At 41.7% G+C, this 21,667-nt stretch overlaps 1 protein-coding gene across 1 annotated transcript in view; it reads left to right on the forward strand.

Moving 5' to 3' along the window:
* LOC137587925 (tropomyosin-like) overlaps positions 1-10,547 on the forward strand; it is a 39,451-nt gene extending 28,904 nt beyond the window's left edge. The window contains exons 5-6 of the mRNA XM_068304611.1: positions 9,526-10,429; positions 10,540-10,547. Of these exons, the coding sequence (XP_068160712.1) occupies positions 9,526-10,429; positions 10,540-10,547 (912 nt within the window). The remainder of the gene's footprint in view (positions 1-9,525; positions 10,430-10,539) is intronic.
* Positions 10,548-21,667: the final 11,120 nt, after the last annotated feature.

Consider the following 21,667-nt stretch of genomic DNA (forward strand, 5'->3'; position numbering starts at 1 on the left):
TATTTAACAGGGAAAAGCCTTCTGACAAGCCTTTGGTGGTGAACATTTTTTCTGTTTCCTCCTCTTCTTTCTCTGCTTCTCTTCTTCTTCCACTCTTTCTTCTTCCAGCGCGATCAGTTCTTCTTACAGCGCGATCATTCGTCAGTTCTCCAAGGAGAGGTTTTTTGCCAGTTTCACTATTTTCTCCAGAATCTGATCAAGTTCTTCGTCACTTTCAAATCCAGCAGAAGAGTTCACGTAACGCTTGACAGTTTTTCCATACGTCATTCATACATTTCTCCGTCACAGCCTCCTAAGCAGCCCAGCCCATCAGTAGTGGGCTGGGCTGCTGATCTCAGTGTGACTGAACAGCGTGTGTGCGCCGTGGGGACTGGAGAGAGCGCGGGAGCCTCAGAGCGTGAGTACTGTGGCTGGAGGGAATGCCCCGCCCTACCCGGACATTGTGGCCGTAAAGTCGGTCGGTCGTAAGTTGCATAGGTCGTAAGTCGACGACTACCTGTACATGTATATATTAGTGTGTATAGGCCCCTGTAGCACACACACACATACACAAGGGGGCCTGTAGGCATGCAGGGGAGGTAGAGTGGCAGGCAGCTCCTTCTTGGTGTGCCTCAATTGAGCAATTTGTGAAGGGGATGGCGCCTTGCTCAAGGGCACCTCGGCAGTGCTCCAGAGGTGAGCTTACACCTCCCACCGTCAGCTCACCTTCGGGTATTTTTTTGGGCGGGAGCGGGAATCGAACCGCCGATCTTGAAATCATAGGACGACCCGCTCTACCGCCCGCTTTACCACTGAGCCACTGCCGCCCCTCAAATTTATTTTAATTTTCTTTTAATACCATAATGTGCTTGATTTCATAGTCAAAATTGCTGACGTTGCATATTTATTTGTCATTTATTCATTCTGTTTGTCCAAATGAAAGCAAAACATGAAAGATACGCCTAACCATAAAAAATGTCTCAAGACTGGACTAAGTGAAAGCAGATTTAATTAATAAAATAAGACCAAAGCCAGAGCTTGAAGTAAAAAATAAAATAAAATAAAACAAAATAAATAAATAAATAAATAATTTCTGACTGTAATTTTAGTGTCTCACCAGCCATGAACAGCACCAGGTGTCAGTATAGACAAGCATGGGCAGATCAGTTGGGTGAAGCCAATCAGAGAGGAGAAAGATAATTGCTTATTGTGTTCCAAAAATGTTCACACAATGGAACTCATAATGTTTCTCCTGCTTGTAATCAATGCGAGTGAATGATCAGTGATGTAACCGTATTTTCTTCGTAATGTAGAAATAGCCGTGGTTGAATTAGTGATAGTTGCAGAAAAGTCTAAATTTTTCACCATACAGGTGGTCCTCAACATACGAACATAATTGGTTCTGAGAGGCTGCTTGTAAATTCTTCTTCTTCTCCTTTGGGCTTTTCCCTTCAGGGGTCGCCACAGCGAATCAGTGTCTTCCATGTAACCCTGTCTTCTGCATCCTCTTGTCTCACACCAACTACCTTCATGTCCTCTTTCACTACATCCATAAACCTCCTCTTTGGTCTTCCTCTAGGCCTCCTGCCTGGCAGTTCAGAACTCAGCATCCTTCTACCAATATATTCACTATCTCTCCTCTGGACATGTCCAAACCATTAGTCTAGCTTCCACTACTCTCTCCCATAACTTCATTGTATGGCTCATCAGCTTTATTCCTCTGTAATTTCCACAACTCTGCACATCTCCCTTGTTCTTAAAAATGGGCACCAGCACACTTCTCCTCCATTCCTCAGGCATCTTCTCACTATCTAAGATCCTGTTGAACAACCCAGTCAGAAACTCTACTGCCACCTCTCCTAGACACTTCTATACCTCTACAGGTATATCATCAGGACCGACTGCCTTTCCACTCTTCATCCTCTTCAGTGCCCTCCTCACTTCATCCTGACTAATCTTTGCTACATCCTGGTCCACAACAGTCACCTCTTCTAGTCTTTGTTCCCTCTCATTTTCCACGTTCATCAACTCTTCAAAGTACTCTTTCCATCTTCCCATCACACTACTGGCACCTGTCAATAGACTTCCATCCCTATCCTTAATCACCCTAACCTGCTGCACGTCCTTCCCATCTCTGTCTCTCTGTCTTTCCAACCGGTATAGATCAGTCTCTCCCTCCTTACTGTCCAACCTAGCATACAAGTCATCATAAGCTTCTTGTTTGGCCTTTGCTACCTCTACCTTCACCTTACGCTGCATCTCCCTGTACTCCTGTCTACTCTCCTCAGTCCTCTCAGTGTCCCACTTCTTCTTAGCTAACCTCTTTCTCTGTATGCACTCCTGTACCTCCTCATTCCACCACCAAGTCTCCTTATCTACTTTCCTTCCAGATGACACACAAAGTACTCTCCTACCTGTCTCCCTGATCACATTAGCTGTAGTTGTCCATCTGAAGCACCTCCTGACCACCCAGAGCCTGTCTGAACTCCTTCCTAAAAGTCATGCAACACTCTTCCTTTTTTAGCTTCCACCATTTTGTCTTCTGCTCTGTCTTTGCCCTCTTGATCTTCCTCACCACCAGAGTCATCCTACACACCACCATCCTATGCTGTTTGGCTACACTCTCACCTACCACTACTTTACAGTCACTGATCTCCTTCAGGTTACACCGTCTACACCAGATGTAGTCTACCTGTGTGCTCCTACCTCCACTCTTATAGGTCACCCTATGTTCCTGCCTCTTCTGGAAGAAAGTATTCACTACAGCCATTTCCATCCTTTTTGCAAAGTCAACCACCATCTGTCCTTCTGCGTTCCTCTCCTGGATACCAAACCTGCCCATCACCTCCTCATCACCTCTGTTTCCTGCACCAACATGTCCATTGAAGTCTGCTCCAATGACAACTCTCTCACTTCTAGGCATGCTCTGCATCACTTCATCAAAGTCCAACCAGAATTTCTCCTTCTCCTCCAGCTCACATCCTACCTGTGGAGCATACCCGCTAACAACATTGAACATCACACCTTCTATTTCTAGCTTCAGACTCATCACTCTATCCGACACTCTTTTTACCTCCAGGACATTCCTAACAAACTCCTTCAAGATAACTCCTCCTCCATTTCTCTTCCCATCTACACCGTGATAGAACAACTTGAACCCTGCTCCTAAACTTCTAGCCTTGCTACCTTTCCACCTGGTCTCCTGGACACACAGTATGTCTACCTTCTTCCTCTGCATCATGTCAACCAACTCTCTACCTTTTCCTGCCATAGTTCCAACATTCAACGTCCCTACTCTCAGTCCTGTACTCTTGGCGTTCCTCTTCTCTCTCTTCCTACGAACACACTTTCCTCCTCTCCTTCTTCGACCAACAGTAATCCAATTTCCATCGGCGCCCTGTAGGTCACCGGCGCCCTGTAGGTCAACAGCGCCGATGGCGGTCGTTGTTAACCCGGGCCTCGATCGATCCGATATGGAAGTCATAGGTTTGATTCGCATGTTTGATTTGGCAAACGTTTTATGCCGGATGCCCTTCCTGACGTACCCCTCTGTACTTATCTGGGCTTGGGACCGGCACAATAAGATACTGGCTTGTGTCCTCTTGTGGCTATATTAGTGTGTATGTGTATGTAAACATATTAAAAGATAAAATAAATGAACATAATGAAATACAGGTACAGGTCATTTTGCGTTAAGTTGTTTCCAATTACATGTCATTATACTTCAATTAAATTAAGAAGAAGTAGAAATCACTTTATTGTCCCCATGGGGAAATTATCTTTTCACTCATGCCTTTTTTTTAAACATAAGTGTGTACAGGTCGCACACACACACACACACACACACACACACACGCACTCACGCACACACACACACACACACACACACACACACACCTGTAAGCACAATTTAAATGTAGAGGGAGGCAGAGCAACGGGCAGCTACTTCAAGGTGCACCCTTGTGAGCAGCTTGTGGGGGGGTACCTTGCTCAAGGGCACCTCGGCACCACTCCAGATGTTTGGGCCCACTCGGGTCTCGAAACAGCGACTTCTGGTCCCCAGCACAAGACTTAGCAGACTGGAATAAGTCAACCCAAAGTAAACATACATGGAAAAATAATAAAGTTTATGTTATTTCACTCGACTTAACCTCTGTCCATCACAAATATTGGACTCCTAACATCATTTGAAGAACAGTAAAAACACAATAATATCATTTTACTATATCTTTTTAACAAAGACTAAAAACATAGAATCATAAAAATAGGAATGTTTAGTTCCAAAACCAACATTGGAGCTTCACGGTAAACTTTTGGACTTTAAGGAACTCTCAATCAACACTAACAGTCAGAGTACAGCCACTCTCTGCAGTACTATAGGAGTTATTGTGGGTCAGAGTTGTCATCATAGATATGGTCACCACTACCACTATCTTCACTAGTCTTTCATTTATCATCCATGATAAACAGTAAAGTATCCGAGGGACAAAGCCTGACGCTCTGAGATGCTCACAGAGACAACAAACATCAAGAGCGGGAGTGGAGCAGCGGTGCTGTTCGATGGGGGCTGTCGCAGAACAATAGTTGCATATGGTGGAGCATGCTTGTTCGTATCTCCAAATGTTCATAATTCAAATGTTCGTAAGTTGAGGACAACCTGTATTTACTGATTTTTACTAATGTTAGTCAACAGTCAGCCTCGACACACACAGAAACACATACACACACATACATAAACAGAAAACCATTGACCTTGTCTGAAGTTCCTCACAACCATGCTAATGTGTATGCTTAAGTATGTATATATTGTTATGGAACCACAAGCAAGTGAGTTGTATAATTTAAGGAAAAACATGGAGCAGTATAATACAGTATAATATTGTTTTCTGCCACTGTCCTTTTGAGAGGTCATATTTTTATTTATATTACAGAGTTAATTTTACCTCAAGAAAGTAGTGTATCCTTGGGATGCACCAACATGACATGTATGCATCCCAAAAGTAATAACAATATATACGGTACAATCGTATGCAGAGATTGAGTTTAACAATAGTACAATATAAAAACTAAAATGTTAATTTCAATGTTTTTATTAATAACACCATAACTGTTTGAGTCAAAAGAAAAAAAGAGTAAAAATATATAATTAGTTTTATCAAAATGTTAAAGCCTGGTGGTCATCAATCAACCTTTATTAGTCTATCTCTTAATCCCACCGGCAGACGTTCCAAAGCGTTTTAACAGACAGACAAACCCAACAGGACTCTTCTTGTTCTCTGGAGGGTCTAACTAACTCCTCTCTCACTGCAGCATTAAAACCAGCAGACGTCGTGTTGCTGATTGGTCGACTTTAATCAGGTAGAATCACACAGGTGAGTCTCCTGAGGAGAAACTCACACGTGATAAAAACATACTGGTGATTTCCAAGTTCGAAATTTTAAGTGGAGAAATGGAAAAATTATCAATATTTTTGTTGAATGGAAGAGCATTTAAAGCTTGCGTCCAAGGGATGCACGCTGTTTGATGATGTGTCAAAAAATGTGCGTCAAAGACGCAAGAACACACGCAAATGAGACTGTATTGTGTGTTACATATTCCAGCTGTTTCTTAATTTTTTATCACTTATCCATTTTGAATAAAAGATTCAATAAATAATAAAATGTGGTACCTTTCAAAATGTTCATCATGTGCTCAACATGAAGATCTATTGCAAGGTAATCCTTTTTAGTGGGAACAATTCCGACAGTAACATGAACACTTCAGGAGCACTTCTCTGAATCACAGACTCTTTTCACACCGTGTACTGAGGAGGTGGTGAGGGGGATGTAGAGATGACAGATGAGCAGTGATTAAGTGCTATGCCTGATGATGGTTACCATGGCAGTCTGTCACATGCACATGTCCATGTAGGCGTGTATCTGAATGTCGTTGGCAATTTCTACTGGCATAAACAGGAGCATAACTACCCATTTGTGGATGAAAAAGTGTGGATAAACTGATGTCATTGATGGCTTAATTTAGGCAGGAAATTTATAATGTTGTTGTCTGGGTTGGACAAGTGTGTTGGTCTCACATTAGCAAAGACAAAACAGAACCAAAAGGGGTAAAAAGGGCTTCCGGACTTGCTTAAGATATGTTGAAGTTCAGTGTTGATCTCCATCCCCAGAAACTGCAGCAACCATTTATACCTGAGTGCAGCTGCAACAGCTCACATTAGAGTGGGCTGGACAACACCCAATAGAATGGGGGGGTCCTTATAGACCTATTGCTTTGATGGTTCCGGTCCTTTGTTTTTGGCTCCAACGGGGGTAGAAGTAGCTGGACTCTACTAGTCAGTCAGAACTGAAGAAGCCTCTTCAATTAGAGATGAAACGTCTTCAACAAACCTTAAGCAAGTCCGGTTACCCTTTTTTTTCTGTTTTTGATTTACCTCAGCCCAGATGATAGAGTTCCTACACAGACAGAGGCTCTGATACCAGCACTGATGCACAGCACGTAGAGCTCGGTGGAAAATAGAGCCCGTATTGTTTCACTGATATGCCAACAGAGGTCAGAAGCAAGGTCAGACTATACCCGTGTCTGTGGGTACTGTAAATATAGAGGAACTGTGGTTTTCAAACTGTTTTAACTTGACTCATTTTCTGATCTATTAACTCTTTACTCCCTGTCTACCATCTTGAAATGCTGCCCTATACATGATTTCACCCATGTTCCCTCAGCCGGTGTGGCTGCTGCTGCTGTCACAGGCATGGAGACAGATAGTCACAACTAGTTATTAGAAGTATCGTGTCATTACCATCATCAGCGTTGCTACTTATCCCCACAAATCAGGCAAATGGAATTGTGTCTTCCAGACAGTCTTCAACACCAGTCACTTCAATGTCAGAACTATTCTTTAACAATCCATCCAATTGTTCCTGATCTCCACATAATTTGTTGTGAAAGCTTAACATTTTTAGTATCATTGCTAAAATCTATGTTTACTGGTAAGTTTTACATTCATAAAACACAGTCCCCAATCAATTAAAACTCATAATAATGATGTATTAAGTCTGGGCTTGCACTAGCCATTCACCACGTCGCCATAGGCGAGTAAATTCCAGATTGGCTACAAGGTTTTTAGCCTGTGTAGCCACAGTGGCGTTCTTATTTTTAGGAAAAATAGGAAAAAAAGGCTAAAATGTACAACTTTTTTGGACTCGCGAAAATCCCCGAGCGATAACAAACTTTTTCTCTTGCTAGTGCCGCTATGTCCATCCGCATGCGCCGATGGAAATAGCAGCCGATGGAAATAGCCGAAGTGACCCGAATGCTCCCGATCACTAAATATGTACTCCGGTCATGACCTCCTCTCGTCCAATGAAAATCAAAAAGATTCTATTTTTACAAGTTAAACCCGCGAATTGGTGTAAGACAAGGAGAGGACCATCGATCAAAAGAATCCAGTGTTTTCTAGTAGAGTTTGTGTTAAAGTCCTCATTAATAAAAAAATGGTGAATGCTGAGGGGGGGGGAGACAGACCGATCAGAAGGTCAATGAAAGATATTATCAATACTTCTTTGTAGTCTTAGACTTTAGTTCCCTCTGACCAGCAGGAATAACCAGCGATGATGTCAATGTGTTTTCACCTCACTTGATGTTTTATATGTCTTTTTAGATTGAAATGAAAAATGTTATTGAATTAAATAAATAAACTAAACTAAACTCTGTCATACCAATGGTGTTGGTGGTGGTCAAAGTTCAAATGTCTTCTAGTCTCAGTAAACTACCAGTAAACACTGAGTAATATTTAGTCTGACTGTATCTTCAGAGTGAATGAAGTTTTCAATGGTTGAATCTCACATTCATTCCTGCATCAAGTAGGACAGAAATAAAGAGAGTTCAGCTTCAGCTGCTGGCTTTAGGGGGTTTTTGGAGGGAAACTGAACACAAGATGTTGTCCTCAGAACGCAGGAAAACAACCACATTTTCTAAAACATTTTCCAGGGGAGAACCTCCAGCACCCCCCTGTGGGGGGTACCCCCCCATGCCACCCCGCGACAAGCGTTGATCATCCGCGCTGCACCGCTGTCTTGGACACAGAATGTGGCTTTTTGTGGCTTTATCAACTCTTTTACAAGGAGCCACCGTGGCTTAGTCACACTGGCTCCTGGTGTAAGACCAGTAAGTGTTGTATAGTTTTATGAAAGTCTTATTTCATTGGGGGGAAATTGGGACATTTCCAGGAATGCCCCTGTTTGGGCCAATCATATTTGTGTTACAACAGGCAAACACCATGCATGCCATCAGGATTTGACTGCACACACATCTTCCTTCTACCACGACTGTAGTCAGGATCTTCCTGCAGAGCAATAAGAAATATTAATCAGTCAATCAATCAGTCAACCAAGTTTTATTTATAAAGCACTTAATCATGGCAACAGACATTTCAAAGCACTTTAACAGACAGAAAAACCCAACTGAACCCTCCAGAGCACAGCTCCAGGGAAATAAAACTCCCTCGTTGAGGAAGAAAGTCTGGACAGGACCCAGACTCTGGAGGGTGGTCATCTGCCTTGACTGGTTGGGTGGAAAAGAAATAAAATGATGATAAGGACAACAGGGTGAGAGAGAGAGAGAGAGAGAGAGAGAGAGAGAGAGAGAGAGAGAGAGAGAGAGAGAGAGAGAGAGAGAGAGAGAGGAGAGAGAGAGGAGAGAGGAGAGAGGAAGAGAGAGGAGAGAGAGAGGAGAGAGAGACGGAGAGAGAGGAGAGAGAGAGAGAGAGAGAGATCGAGAGGAGAGGAGGAGAGAGAGAGAGAGAGAGAGAGAGGAGAGAGAGAGAGAGAGAGAGAGAGAGAGAGAGAGAGAGAGAGAGAGAGAGAGAGAGAGAGGCGCCAGATAGAGTCAGTGCTTTTATCGCTAAGGTTAGGTGATTTGATCCCTAAATTCCACACCTCCATGTGGGATTAGGAAGGAAAGAGTCAAAGCAGCAACACTTATATAACATCAACAAACTCATTCCTACTATTTATATTTTGGAGAGATGGGCAATGCTACAAAAGAGGACAACTTAACATGATTTCAGGAGAAAAAAAAATTCTGTTCATTATATTTAGGTCTTGCTATATGGATTTGCCTACCCCACTGTGCTCAGGGGGTAGGCAGCTTAAGGGCTGTGTGTAATTGTGACTACAGGGATAATGGGGCTCAGCAAGTCATTTTAACCTCTTGCAGACTTGAGAAGGCAGACACAGCCCTGCATAGCAACAGATATAATGGCATCTAACGCAGTTGCTCCACTCTGTTTTCCTCATGTTTTCCATATAACCCACTAAGGAGACACCCCCACAGACACACACGTCCTCACAATCCACCATCACCGTTATAAACTCCCCCCAATCCACATCTAGACAGGACTGAGGAGGCTGCAAACACGCCAACATGAAGAAATGATTCTGTGATGACACGGATATGGACTCACTCAGACACCCCCATCTCAACAATACACATCAGCAAAGACACAAACTAATCCTCTCACACAACGACATTCTCCTTCTCTTTTCTCAGAGAGCCACCTTACTGGATGGAGAAGTAGAAAGAAAAGAACTCAGCAAAGGTTGCAGCACAACTGAGATTCACGATCCCTCTGTCGCCATGGAAACCACTGAACAATCAGACCTGCCAATGGACTGTGAAGGGGAGGTTGCGGTGGCTGATTCATCAGAGAGGGGGGAGGATTTAAGTGCAGATGATAAGGAACTTTGTACACTGACGGACACGTCAGACTCTCTGGTGGAAAACACTTTTCTATTGGACAACCTGCCAACTGACAAAATGAAGTTTGACGAGTCCGAGTCCTCTGAGAGCAGCATTTGCACTGAAATCCCGTCTCATGATCATGAAGAAGCTTTAACGTTGGAAGCAGGGGATAAAGTGCTCAACAGAAATGAGTCAACCACTTCATCTGCATCCAACACACTGTTCAGCGCTGACTGTGTTTGTGAGAGTGAGGCCCTTTGTGAAGAGAACGACACATCACAACTAGATCCTCAGCAAGAACCAATCTCCCAATCAGAACAGCCTGAAGCTGATGCGTACCCTGAACCCGAACCTGAGCCTGAAACAGAGCAATACCTTCAACCAAAGAGTGACCTTGAGCTGGAGCAATACACTGAGTCAGAACAGTACCCTGAGTCAGAGCAACACCATGAGGTCAAGTTATATCCTGAGACAGAGTTTGACTTCATGGCCGGTGAGCCTAATCCTGAAGATGATGACTATCAACATCTTGCAGTGGATACAGAGGAAAACCCAGAGGTCCATGTCATTTTATTTGAGCCCCCCAGTACAGAGGATTCAGTGTTAGACCTGCACACTAAAGGAGATGTGTCAAATGAGTCCGGCCATGACCTCGATCCTGATGAAATGGACGAGTGCCTGGCTTATGAGGTGGCAGCGGCTTCCTCAGATAGTGAGACAGATGAGAAATGGAGAGCAATATTCTCCTCTTCTATAAATAAAGAAGATGATGACTCATATTTAGACAGTCTTCATCTGAGTGCCCAGGAGCTCTTTGTGCAGAAAGTTGACGTGCCAGACTTTGACAAACAAGACAACAGCTTTAAAGAGTTCAGTTTTGAAGTTCCACAAGAAGATCTGGAACAAAGTGAAGATATCATTTTATCTACCGCTCCCTCCCAAGAAGTTAAACATAATCATGTAAGCCAAGGCTCGTCCGAATTATCTGAAAATGGAAGTCTAAATGAAAGCGAGGTGAACCATAAGCACAGCCCCCACAAACAGAACATCAATTCTGATTCAAATAAAAAGCTCCCAAAAGACTTCTGTGTGATACAGGAGACCAGGAGTAAAAATGTGAGCACAGAACATGTGGACTTCCAGCTGGCTCGCAAGCAGTGGAGAGAACTGGAGGAGCAAACAATGAGCAAGATTTCCTTACCTATGACCAAGTCATCCAGCTTCCATGGCAGCTACAGATCGTGTGTCATGTACACTCCTGTCCGCAATATCGAAAGGAGCCAGAAAAAAGAGTGTGATTTCCCTTACTTAGGGAACTCCAGCTATGATGACTCCAGCTACAGATCTGCCTATGAAGACCCAAACAGTCCAGGTGAGAGAGACATCTGCTCTTCAGTGGACGGGAAGGACAAAGTTAGGAGACGGGGGGACCTGTCCAGGATGGCAAAATCAACTGATTGTGCTCCATCACAAAGTGTGCCCAGATCCATTAGTGCACCACTCACCCCATCCTTCATCATCACCTCCTCACCCACGAAGGAACCACGGAAGTATGAAATATTAACAAACAGTGTCACCATCCTGGAACCTAGCGATGAATTTGACTCCCCTCCCAGGCGTGACAAAGACGACATGGCTGCCCCCCCAACAGAACAGCACTCTGACAACTCCGTCGTTCTAGAGACGTCCAGCATGATGACACGCAGTGCCTCAGAGTTCTCTCTCAGCAACGTCTGTGAGCAACCCCAGGAAAAAATGTTCCTCAACAACCCCTTTTTTAAGCTGCGTTCAAGAAGCACAATTTCACTGGTGGACGAAGAGATTAAAATTGTGAAGCAGAGGGAAGAAGAACTGAAGAAAGAGAGGGTGATTCTGTACGGAACAGACCGATTCCATAAAGACAGAATGTCATCAAATCCCATGGAAACCTTGCAGTTTAGTACTTCAGGTATGTCATGATGCTGACTATAAACCGTTGCATGCTGCCTCACGTCTATATCTGATCTAATGCTGATTTCTGACTGTAGTTGATGTACCAGCGAAGTGCAAGTCGTCACCCTCATCCCCAATGAAAGCAGCTAACAGGATGGATCGCTCATCTCTATCCTGTAACAGGGTAAGCTCACGTTCAAAACATTTAATTAACACTTCTGTGCAGTGATAATGATTTTCCCACCTCTATCAACAACCCAGATATTAAAATGAAGGAGGTGGAGTGATGTTTGTGGAAGGTTTTACCAATTAGCTGTCTCTCTCAGTTTCCAGAGGTCTATTCAGGTGGACCTCGTAAGAGTGCGATGGCTCTGCGCTGGGAGGCAGGCGTGTTCACCAAGAGTGACTGAAGAACAGTCCGGAGACGGCGTCATACAGGAACCTGTTGTCAGTGTTACTCTGGTTTAACTCTCATGCATTGTTGCATTTGTTTGTTCCATGTTGTGACATTACCTTTACTCCTCGCTTCTGTAACGCTTTGGCCAAAACCAGCAAGACGATGAGAAGATTTGCTGCCACATTTAGCAACGACCATAAAGTGGATAGTTAACAAACAAGGTCTCATACACACAGCTCTGACATGTCCATATAATCAATAATCATTTATCAATACTGAATCAATACCCACAGCTGGAATACACTATTTTATATTTCATTGCATCCAAGCCTGTGCCAACAAACACTTTATGCTGAAACCAAATGTTTGACTAAAAAATGAAGTTAGTATTTTAAACCCTGGTCATTGGTCATTGTATGAATGGGATGAGCATTTCTGATCAGTGTGGGTATCAGAAATAACCCTACGGTGGGAAACAGGTTGTTATTTTGGTGTAATACAGTAATTTTCTGGAATATCCCTCGTCTACTAGAGAATTATTTAGAATTATACAGACACCAGACTTATCTAGTCGTTGCCTCGGCCTTTCTGTTTTATAGCAGTTGGACTTAGGCGTTGTAACACAGTCAATTTAACATTTCCGTACAAAGGTTGTAGTGAACTGACTGCTAGTGTCCTGGTGAGCGTGTCCTCCTACAGAATAAGTTGCTGCTATTCCAGCTGGTTGTTTTCAGCTTGTAGGTACTGAAGGTAACTGACAGCTGACAAAAACACCACAGTCTTCACAACCAGCAGTAACTACGCAGGGTGATCTGTTCACCACTTACCACAGAGTGATCCATCACAGCCCAGTGTTCTGCCATCATCACCAGAGCCTCTTAATAAATTTTGCCTGATCATCCAGATGCGTCAGCCTAAAGGTCTCTCTGACCCAAACATGTCAGCCATTGGTTTCTCAACAGAAAGCTTCTACAGGAAGCTTCTTCACCTTCACACAACTGGAAAGCAGCTCCTTCTACCCTAAACATCTAGAAGAATGGTCAGGAAGGGGAAACGTGCACCTAGTCTTCATTTCAATGATCAGCAACAATATGAAATGAAGGAAATACTCTCAGAAACAAAACAGGGACTGCCATAAGGACTCCACCATCGTATGTAAAGTTGGCGTGTTGGTGTTTCCAATGATGGCTTAAGAAGGCCCAGTTAAGTGATGCCAGCCTCAACAACCTTATATAAAAATATGGAAATGTGGTGTCGGAGAAGTTATTTTTCAAGCTGACTTCCCAAGTCTAACCTCGTCCAGGTGTAGAAATCTGTTTGTCTGGTCGGGTTAGCTTCGGATCATAAAAAATACCCGTTTCCCAGCCCAGGCTGACCCAGCTTCTTGAGGAGCAGTTCAGCAGAACCCTACTAGAATCTTAACCTTGCCCTACAGAATGCATGTGAAGTCCTTGGGCCCCCTTCACCACAGGGTGTTTGTTACAGGGCCGACAGTCTCTACTAGACTGGTGAACTACACCAGATGTTCACCAGGATTTGCCGCACCTGCTTCATGACACATGTATGACACTAAAATGATGTCGCAGGAATGATGCAACTATGGTGTTTGCTATCAGAACACTTCTGCTGGACAGTTTGGGTGCCAACAGTGTCCATTCAGACAACTTAGCTTCTACCATCCCCAGCCATCTGAATTCTGACCCTCAAAGTCTTCACTCCCTACTCTTATATACGCTGAACACCTGAACCATAATGTTCCCCCACGACATGAGCATCGTTTGATGAAATGATTGCTCAGTAAATCTAAACCAACAAATTCCTGTAAAAACAGTCTGTCAGGATCTGACACTATGAGTTAGAATCACACTCCATGTTCATGTCAGTGGTGTTACTACAGCCATGAGTCTACAGCAGACACGTAAACACCAGCTGTACCCTTCGGCTCATCAGCATTTTACTCCATTGCTCTCCTCACTGATGACACAACAAAACCCAAATCCAAAAAGCAATGCTACGAACGTATATTCACAGGTGAGTTTGAACACTATGTGAATTACAGGAGTTTAACTACTTTGCTATTATTATGAACCTGTTAAGTTGTAATGAAAGATCTAAATAAATTACATATTTTTATCTGATTCTATTGCATCAGGCTTTTGTTCTCTGGACAGATGTGAACACCTGATCCCTGGAATAGAGGAAGGAGTTGGAAACAAGTCTGAAACATTTGAACATGTGGTTGTGTATTGATTGTGTGAACCTTGGTAGAGATGCCCTCTGAATGTGGGTGTAGAGGTGTTGATGTGGTGGTGTGTGTGCTCAAAGGGACACATCCTCGTGAGATGAAGTATATGTGAAACCTTCACCGAGCTGCCTGCAATGATGACCTTGAAAGTATTTTCCTGCTAAGACTTAGCAAGGAAACAAACTAATTAACTAGAAACTTTATGCATTTTTACACAGAAAATCATTTTATTCTGCTCCTTCACATAAACAAAGTATGATATTTGACTCTTGCATATAGATGAAATGAAATGATTACCATATTTGATTATTTGTAGACGGGATATTTTAGGTTTTATACTGACATTCTTAAATGTTGGAAAGCCAATTCAGTGTGTCTAGCTTATCGCCGTTAAACCTGAAAGCATATCTGGTGTAACTCTATGTACAGTGTGTGCTCATTGTATTTAATACTACACTTTGTTCTCAGATTGATACTTGAGGTGGAGCTGGAGAGACAGAACAGAACAATATAAGAGAATAAATATTTCACTAATCAGCTCAGAAACTGTTGACATGTTTGTGAGAATGGTTCTAAATATATTAGTTTTCTACACTGCGATGACGTCGTTTCTGTCACACAGCAGTGGGTTCAGGTTCAGACCTGCTGACAGGTCACACGTACAGCTGATGCTCCTGATAGGCTGAACGTTTGCACACGTTCTGTTCTGTTGGTCCAGAGCTCAGCAGTAATAACTGGATGCATGTGAAGCTGCTACATATATGATCATACATGCCTCAATACTGGAGTATAAACCCTATATGTCTTGTTCTTATTACCACTATAAGCTCTTTCATGCATTCTGTTTACATTTGATCTGAATTATAATGATTGGCTGACGTGTGTTTAAACTACAGAATGCTATATTTTCATTGTGTTATTGTTTGTGCAGACTTAGATAAAATGTTACCACAAACCTACGTATGTATTTCTTCTCAACTTTTGTAATGTATGAAAATGTCTGATATGTCTAAATTAGACTGATTTTTTTATTTATTATTTGAATTTGTGCTGTGCATAAACATTGCTGCAGGGGCCAACGTGTAGGAGAACAAGTGATTCTACACATATTCATCATAAACGCTGTAGTAATACAAGGGTCAAGCAAAAACGAATGGTTTTTAATGTGAATTTTTTTTAAATACAAATATATTTTGTTTTCTTTGTTTGTTTTCTTGACATTAAAATGCTGCTGTGCTGAGTAATGTCCTGGTTTCCAGTAGAGAACCGGAGGCCTGAAGCTGAGATGCAGTGATTGACATCATTAGTCCATTAACACAGCAAACATTATGGATAACGTGGATAATGTTCTTGTGTGGTAACACAACACTTCTGATGCTCCAAGTCATCAACACTGTTTGCTGACTTATCAATAATCAAGTTTTGTCAAAAAAATAAAAGTCATTTAGAGACCATAAAAATATTTAATTGACCTAAAATTAAATTAGGACTGGACAAGCATGACCTGCTGAATAATTTATTAACACCTTCCCTTCTCAGAACGGACTAATAAAGTAACTTTATTTTTCCTCTCCCTTGTAGCTGAAGGTCAATCATCCTCCTTCATTCACCGTCAGGGAACGTTTATCACGTCTAGTAAAAAACATTCAATGTGAACAAAATGACATGATATTGAAAATGATTGTTTAAAGTTATTGCTTAGCCACAGAAACGTAAGGTAGCCTAACGCGGACTGAGGTGTGCAGGTGAATTGTGGGTAGACACTCAGCCTGGGGATTTCTATTTCTCACACATCAGTAGCAGCTGATGGTGAGCCAGTCGTGACAACTTGTGCTCAGACTGTCCAGTATATTTAACTCAGACTTATTAGACAGGTGTTCCACACACAGTGTTACAACTGAGTGCTCACTGAGAGCGTTCAGAGTGAAGCCACTTAATGCTAAATTAATGTTCAATTCTAATCTGATGTATTGAAATCAAGTTTTGTTAGTTTTACACATTTTTCTGTGATTTTCATGATCATTCATAATTTTCCTGAAAGTTATTTTCCAGGAACAGATTTAATTGCGTGTTTATCGCTGACAGACCTGAGTCTTTCCAGAGGCTTGTGAGGCGCTTTGCTGATCCCAGATGGATCTGATCGTTTGACATTTGCTGTCTGTACGCTTCTTTATTATAGCTTGGAATTCTCAACAACTGCTCGCTGGTATTTTAAACATTCTGTGAAAAAACAACTTGACTTTGTCCCTGTTGTGATGTTTTGGTGCTTATTTGGCTTTGCACAATATATTCTACGTGTGAGTTTAGAGGACATTACTGTGTTCAATTATAGAAATAATAAAAGTAAGAATACCACACTGTGTTTGTTTGCTTTTCTTTGTTTGAGGACATAAAAGTCTTTATATGATCAAAATACAAATACAGCGGTACCTCTACTTACCAAATTATTTGGCTCTGGAAGAAATTTTGTAAGTAGAAACATATTTTCCATGAAAATGTCCCAATCCGTTCCAAGCCCTTGAAAAATTCCGACATAAATGTTTTATAAAGCATAAAAATTAATCAAAACATGTAACAAATACATGTTACAACTAGATTATTACACAATAAATGAGAGTTGTGCATAATGTAAAAAACAAAGAATAGAGTAAAGAATAATAATGATGGTCATTTACCTTTAACTGCTGTCCTCATTGTTTTTTGCCCTCTTTGGTTCATGCCCTCTTGCCCCCCCATGAACAACAGAGTGAATTCCAGTCCTCCTTCTGAACTTCTCCAACCACCCACGCGACGCCTTATACTCCTTAAACTTCCTTTAGTTTTAATAACGTGGTGATTGTAGATGCATTACGGCCATATTCTTTGGAGAGATCAACCAAACGCATCCCTTTTTCAGGCTTTTCTATCATCTCTTGATTTGTTTGTACGGACAAAAAAACTCTTTTCTTTGTCTTTTCTTTTCCTCTTTTCTCCGTCACTTTCTTGGGGTCCATAGTGAATACTCTAAAAGTTAATGTATTTATTAGGGCTGTCAGTTTAACGCGTTGATCATATTAATTATTTACGCTGCAAATTAACGCGCTATAAAAATTAACGCAATTAATTGCGAGTGGCTAGTCAGTGCCCAAGCATTTTAAATTTGTCCCATTGAGGGACCCGTAGGCTGCAGTGACGTCACTTCCTACCTGCCCCACTAGTCAGAAGCAGGAAGACTGACAACAGAGATGGACGCGACACAGGAGAGCGAGCCAAGACCACTGAGACCTTTGGGAGGAAAGTTTATTTCTAAAGAGAATAAAGACGGACTATCAACAAAAACGCAGTGATTCTGCCCCGTAGACCCTCCGTCAGTCTGCCCCAGGGCAGATGTGGCTACACACGTAGTTACCACCACCAGGTATGAAGGAGGAGTGGATGAATAATGGATTCGATGGAAAGAGTCTTTGAGGGTCCAGAAAAGCGTTATAGAAATCTAATCCATTATTATTATTATTATTATTATTATTATTATTATTATTATTGTTATTGTTATTGTTATTGTTATTGTTATTATTATTATTATTATTGTTGTTGTTGTTGTTGTTGTTGTTGTTGTTGTTGTTATTGTTGTTGTTATTGTTGTTGTTATTGTTATTATTATTATTATTGTTGTTGTTGTTATTATTGTTGTTGTTGTTGTTGTTATTGTTATTATTGTTGTTATTGTTATTTGTACCTTTTGTAAAGAGAATCTTCGTATCACTGAAGCAGCTCCAGACTAACGTATCATTTAAATGTAAAACACGTGAAGGACACAGAGTTGAACGTTATCTCACCCTTTAAAGGAAAAGCCTGTTGACATCTTACTATTTAGTTTCCTTATCTAGAGACATGTTCTACTATTCATGGTGAATTGCTGTATTGAGTCAGCTTTAGTATTCATTCTGATTGAGAGTCTGCTTCTGTGCCTGTTTGAGACTCAGATTATTTTATTTCTGAATTGTATTTATTTTATTTAACTGTATTCGTATTACATTTTTCAGAAATACACCTGGCCTCATTGGTTTTCTGATGTGTTTGGCCTTTTTTCTTTAGAATTTCATTAATAAAACACACTTAACCAATAAAAATGTGGATTTCAATCTTCTCTTCTTGGTGTATTCTATTGATTAGTCATGAACTACAATTTTGTAATGTCCTAGAATTCACATTATTTATTTGGGGCCTTTAGCAGGTATGAGATTAAAATGAAATTAATTAGATTAATTAATTACAAATCCTGTAATTAATTAGATTAATTTTTTTAATCGCCTGACAGAACTAATATTTACATAAAACTATCAGAACACCTCATGGGTCGGGGGCCGCATGACGAGGACACTGTATAAACACCTATGCAGCGTCCCTAGCCAATAAAGGACCTCCTCATTGGCTAAGAGGAGGTCCCTCTTAGCCAATGGGATACCAGGATGCTATGTAGTGGCCAATGGAAGAGCAGCTATTTGAATGTTGCGTTCAGGAACCTGTGGGAGCTGTGAGGATCAGCCCATACTGTATTTTTACCTTTAGTAAGTCGAAATTTCTTTTGTAACTAGAGGTAATATTTTCCTGTTGAGGCGTTTCGTAGGTAGAACATTTCGTAAGTAGAGACATTCATAAGTAGAGGTACCACTGTGCTTGTATATAAGGGTGACATTGTAGCCTGAGGACGGCAGCAGAGGGAAAAATTTCCCAAGCAGCAAAGACTCATTGTGGTGTGATTGATCTGAAAGACAGAGACATTAACAGAGGAGAGGACACAAGAGACAATCCACCAAAAATGTTTGAGTTTCTACTTATTAGTTATTACCAAAGTGTTTACGGTGATCTCTGTCAGCTTACTATGAACAGACGTCAGTTATGTACAAAGGCTTTGGAAAGATTTATTCAAACAAGAGTGATCTGGGTTAAGTGTTTCACTACAGAGGTCTAAAAACGTTTTTTACGTCTGTGATAGTCACCTGACCCCATGAACACACCCAAACCAACAGTGATTTACTCTAGTGAGTGAGTGTGTGTGTGTGTGTGTGTGTGTGTGTGTGTGTGTGTGTGTGTGTGTGTGTGTGAGTGTGTGTGTGTGTGTGTGTGTGTGTGTGTGTTTGTGTGTGTGTGTGTGTGTGTGTGTGTGAGTGTGTGTGTGTGTGTGTGTGTGTGTGTGTGTGTGTGTGAGTGTGTGTGTGTGTGTGTGTGTGTGTGTGTGTGTGTGTGTGTGTTGTATGTCTTTTAAGTTCCTTCGTGATGCACTGGCGACACGTCTGGAGTGTACCCCACCTCTCCTCACCCGTACCGGGGATGGGCTCCAACCCCCGTGACCCACAAAGTTGAAAAAGCAGCTGAAGGTGAGACGGTTATAGTTGTCTGGTCTCCAAGAAAATTAATGAATGGAACAAAATCCATCTCAGGGGCTTCATCATGACGGGGGGGGGGGTGTAATCTTAATTGCCCCTCAACATGATCTTTATCTTGTGTATCTCTTAAATGCCCCTGAAACATTTACGTCATTTCTTGGCAGCACTGCATTGTGGGGTTTGAGTCCTGTCTGCAGGGGTTTCTCACGACAGCAGGTTCCCACAAACCACAGCCCCCCCTTTTGGTGGTACTGAGTTACTACCTGGGCAATGCACGTTAACTGTATAATATACCTGGGTCACTAGAATTACCCTGAATTACACAGATGACAGCTCTTACAATAAATAATAAATAAATCAATATCTAAAACAATTATGGGATAGCCTATTAACATGATTTAAACAGGCCAGGTGTGTGTTTTCATCACCTGTGTAATCCTGTGACACAAACTCAGCTGGACTGTAGAGACGACAGAAGACAACTTCACACGAAGCTCTTCACATCTCCATTCTGACAAACGCTGAGTTGTTTTAATTTAATTTGTAAATGTAATTTCATGTGTGTAATTTCTAGTTTATATACAACTGAAGTCCTGCAGGGGGCAGTACATTATTTTCTGCTACAGGAAGGTGTTCATGATGATGCCTGAGCAAAAGACATGTCTGTCAGTGATGTGTTGGAAGATCCAACCACCTGCATTTTCCATTGTTTAATTTTTTTTTTTTTTAAAGTACATTAATAAATTATTCTACAAACATATTGAATAATGTTTTTACTGTTTATGACCTCTGGTAACAGACGTAGGACCTTTGTCACATGGTTTCCCTCTATCTGGAGTCACTTCCAACAGAGTTTGGACACCCAGCGACTCCTCCCAGGTGTGTTCACCTGAATCTTTCTGACACAGATACCGACTCGTTATAATGTCCTGTATGGGTTTACTGTGTGGATGGAAAAGTTCATCACTACCGATGCTAACACACTAGCTCGTCAATCAGATTTTTCATATTTTGTTAGCATTGAGCTAGCGGCCATTCGTTACTGGTGGACTGTGTGGAGTTGATAACAACTGTAGTTTATATTAATGTGTCTTTACTAATGTCTGAGGACCAGGGCCTGACATTCTGCATGTGTGTTTTATTTAGTGTCACAGATCTTCTCAGTAAAATCACCCGTCTGTCACTTTTGATACTGTTCACTTTTCACGAGCGCCATAATCCGGTGATAATCTGGTCATTAAAACATTCATACAACACCTCCAGTAGCTCCAGACATGGATTAATCATCCACTAAACCTTGTGAATCCAGAATAAATACTATGGGTTGACTGAAAATGATCTTACCTTCAAATCTCTTTGGAAATCATCCGGGGTAAAGTGTTCACGACAGATTCTTGATCTATGGTCATTCTGACCCTGTTTATCCTGCTCTCCATTGCTCTCCAGTCTTTCCAGGAGGTATTCTGAATAAAGATAGGTTCCTATCTCTGTGTCTACCTCCATTCACCTCACAGGTAACCATGCTTTATCAGGTTTATCATTGATCGTATTGTGTTCTAATGGCTGCCCTGACTGGTGTCGCTGATGACCTATGACCCCATGTAACCCCTGGATACAGGAAGCTGCTGCAGCAGATTTTAAGGTTTGCTGACCACAGGATGATGTCAGACATTTAAAAAAAATGTTACTTCTATTTTTCATAATTATTAACAATAAATGTCACATAAAATGAGTTTAATGTCCTTTAACTACTGATTCAGAACAATTGTCTGTTTTTGATGAATGAAAGCAGCTTTCGCTCTTCTCAGTGATCGGAGAGCTGCGTGTACACACACACACACACACACACACACACACACACACACACACACACACACACACACACACACACACACACACACACACACAGGAGGATACAAGAGAAAAACTTGGTTATATAGGTAAAACCCCACGTTTCATTAGTTTGCGTTAGACTGGCTCCAGTATTTTCCACGATTTCTCTTTGTCGAT

The sequence above is a fragment of the Antennarius striatus genome, chromosome 20, assembly GCF_040054535.1.
Source record: "Antennarius striatus isolate MH-2024 chromosome 20, ASM4005453v1, whole genome shotgun sequence".
Lineage (NCBI taxonomy): Eukaryota > Metazoa > Chordata > Actinopteri > Lophiiformes > Antennariidae > Antennarius > Antennarius striatus.